General features: G+C 41.8%; 1 protein-coding gene across 1 annotated transcript; it reads left to right on the plus strand.

Moving 5' to 3' along the window:
- The first annotated feature begins 1,209 nt into the window (after window positions 1-1,209).
- On the plus strand, window positions 1,210-2,022 carry LOC138893022 (uncharacterized). Its single transcript, XM_070176788.1, has one exon. The coding sequence runs from the start codon at window positions 1,210-1,212 to the stop codon at window positions 2,020-2,022; it is 813 nt and encodes a 270-aa protein (XP_070032889.1).
- Window positions 2,023-3,730: the final 1,708 nt, after the last annotated feature.

A 3,730-nucleotide genomic window follows, 5' to 3' on the forward strand; every position in this document is an offset into this window, starting at 1 on the left:
CATGCCCTAAGGATTCTTTTCCTTTGCCTAATATCAATCGTATGATCGATGCCACGGCCGACCACGAGACTATCAACTTTCTCGATGCCTACTCTGGGTATAACCAAATACAGATGAACCCGGAGGATTAGGAAAAGACCTCGTTTGTCACTAAGTACGGGAGTTATTGTTATAACGTAATGCCATTCGGCCTACAAAATGCTGGTACACCTATCAACGCCTAGTAAACAGAATGTTCGAAAAACAAATAGGAAAAATAATGGAGGTTTATATTGATGAATATTAGTTAAATCACTGTGAATAGATGGCCATTTAAATCATTTGCAAAAAACTTTGGACATACTAAGGGAGTACAATATGAAGCTCAATCCCGAAAAATATGCTTTCGGGGTTAGCTCGGGCAAGTTTCTCGGCTTCATGGTGTCCAATCGAGGAACCCCGATAAAATCAAAGCAATCGAAGATATCACAGTGGTAGATAATGTAAAGGTCGTACAAAGGCTAACGGGACGGATAGCCGCCCTGGGACAATTCATTTTGAGATCCTCGGATAGGAGCCACCGACTTTTCTCTTTGCTTAAAAAGAAAACACTTTTGCATGGACTCCAGAATGTCAGCAGGCTTTGGAAGAGCTAAAACGGTATTTATCGAGCCCTTTATTGCTTCAAACCTCAAAGGCAGACGAACAACTCTACCTATATCTAGCTGTTTCGGGGATAGCGGTAAGTGGAATCCTAGTTCGAGATGAACGAGGTACGCAATTCCCTATTTATTATATCAGTCAAACTTTATGGGAGGCCGGGATTTAGATATCCACACTTAGAAAAATTAGTGCTTGCTTTAATAAGCGCCTCTAGAAAACTAAAACCATATTTCCAGTGCCATCCGATACATGTTGTGACAACTTATCCTCTACAAAATATTTTACACAAGCATGAGCTCTCATGTTGATTGGCCAAATGGGCCATAAACATCGAGTATCGACCTCGAACCGCTATCAAATATTAGATCTTAGCGGACTTCGTGGCTGACTTCACGCCGGCCTTGGTGCCCGAAATTGAAAAAGGAATTACTGATAAAATCAGATACCTCTTCGGGAATCTAGACCCTCTTTACGGACGGAGCCTCGAACGCAAAGGGGTTCAGACTGGGCATTGTACTAAAATCGCCCACGGGTAATATAGTTAGACAGTCTATTAAAATTACAAAAATGACTAACAATGAGGCCGAGTATGAGGCTGTGATTGCAGGTCTCGAACTAGCTAGAAGCTTAGGAGCCGAGGTCGTGAAGGCTAAATGTGATTCATTCCTCGTGGTAAATCAAGTCAATGGGACTTTTGAAGTCCGGGAAGATAGAATGCAGAGGTACTTGGATAAATTGCAAGTGAATCTACATCGATTTAAAGAATGGACTTTGCAACATGTACTTCGAGAGCAGAACAGTGAGGCCGACGCTCTTGCAAACTTAGGGTCATCGGTCGAGGATGACAAACTCAACTCGGGGGCTGTCGTGCAACTCATGAAATCGGTAATCGAGGAAGGTCATGTTGAGATAAACTCCACTAGTCTAACATGGGATTGGAGAAACAAATATGTAGAGTACTTCAAGAACGGAAAACTTCCATCGGCTCCAAAGGAATCGAGCACTCTACGCACAAAATTTGCACGGTTCACCTTATCCAATGATGGAACGCTGTTTAGAAGTACGTTCGATGGTCCACTGGCAATATGTTTGGGACCAGGAGATACCGAATACATCCTATGTGAGATTTACGAGGGCACTTGTGGGAATCATTCAGGTGCCGATTCATTAGTCCACAAGATAATCAGAGCAGGATATTATTGGATCGATATGGATAAAGATTCAAGGGAGTTCGTTCGAAAATGTGACAAATGTCAAAGACATGCACCCATGATTCATCAACCCGGGGAACTTATCCACTTGGTCCTTGCTCCTTGGACTTTCATGAAATGGGGAATAGACATCGTCGTCCCCCTCCCATCGGCCCTAGGTAAGGCTTAGTTTATTTTGTTTATGACTGATTATTTCTCTAAATAGGTTGAAGCACAGACTTTCGAGAAAGTCAGAAAAAATAAGGTGATAGACTTCATTTGGGACCACATCATATGTCGGTTCAGGATGCCATCCGAAATTGTATGTGACAATGGAAAAAAATTCATCGGAAGCAAAGTAACCAAATTTCTCGAAGATCACAAAATCAAAAGGATCCAATCAACACCTTATCATCCCAGCGGAAACGGACAGGCTGAATCAACCAAAAAAATCATCATCCAAAATCTTAAGAAAAGATTAACTGACGCTAAAGGAAAATAGAAAGAAATACTACCCGAAGTCCTATGGGCTTACCGCATAACATCAAAATCGAGCACCGGGGCGACACCATTCTCGTTGGTTTATGGCGCCGAAGCTCTTATCCCGATTGAGGTTAGGGAACCCAGCATCAGGTTTCGATATGCAACAAATGAGTCGAATAAAGAGATGATGAACACGAGCCTAGAATTATTGGAAGAAAAATGAGAAGCAGCTCTCATCCGATTAGTCACCCAAAAACAGCGGATGAAAAGGTATTATAATCGAAGAACCAATATTTGATAATTTAAAATCGGGGACTTAGTGCTAAGGAAAGTTACCCCCAACACCCGAAATTCAAATAAAGAAAAACTGGGTCTGAACTAGGAAGGACCGTATCAGATTCTTGAAATTGTCGGAAAAAGATCCTACAACCTCGGTGTAATAAACGGCAAAAAACTACCAAGAAATTGGAACGTGTCGCACCTAATACGATACTACTGCTAAGGTACGACCCTCCTATGTTCATTTATTTTTCGAAATTAACCTTTGAAGGTGTTCGATCAATAACATGGATGGGTTATTCAACTCGAAACCTTTAGGCCTGAAAGTACGTGTTGCACTCTTTTTCCCGTAGACTGGTTTTTGTCCCAAATGGATTTTTCGGAAATATTTTTAATGAGGCAACCATTGATCGTGCTAACTTAGAACAATTCAACAGTATCCGGGGCCTCTTTACAATCAACCTCGAATATCGGGGGGCATTATCCTCGAATATATCAAGTTCGAAGCAAAAAAGTCACCTGATGACAACATGGTTTCGATAGGAAAAATTGTAAGAGCCAAATGGTCAAAACGAACCATGCTCATGTAGTTTGCTCGATCCCTGGTACAGAACATAAACACATGTATAATGACATAAAGAGAATTTTTTACCGATATCTCATATCTCAGAATCCATTCTCTATTCCGTGATCTATTATGCAAACAGGCTTAAGGGTCGACCATTACCCCATAAATCGGGGACTGTCAACCGAAAAATCAACGAGATCAAGTCCCACTGAGCCTATGAGCTAATCTTATTTTGAGTGCGAGCAATCACTCACTCGACTACTAAACCTACGTGCTACACTTATTTCGAGTTCGAGCAATCACTCACTCGACTACTAAGCCTAAGGGATACTCTTACCTCGAGTTTGAGCAAACACTCACGCGACTACTAAGCCTAAGGGCTACTCTTACTTCGTGTTCGAGTAAATCACTCACTCGACCACTAAGCCTAAGGGCTATCCTTACTTTGAGTTCGAGCAATCATTCACTCGACTAATAAGCCTAAGGGCTACCCTTACTTCGAGTTCGAGAAATCACTCACTCGACTACTAAGCCTAAGGGCTACCTTACTTCGAGTTTGAGCAATCAC

Source organism: Nicotiana tomentosiformis, chromosome 5, assembly GCF_000390325.3.
Source record: "Nicotiana tomentosiformis chromosome 5, ASM39032v3, whole genome shotgun sequence".
Taxonomy (NCBI): domain Eukaryota; kingdom Viridiplantae; phylum Streptophyta; class Magnoliopsida; order Solanales; family Solanaceae; genus Nicotiana; species Nicotiana tomentosiformis.

Coding starts and splice junctions, on each gene's coding strand:
- LOC138893022 (XM_070176788.1), top strand. CDS start 1,210: ATGACTAACAATGAGGCCGAGTATGAGGCTGTGATTGCAGGTCTCGAA.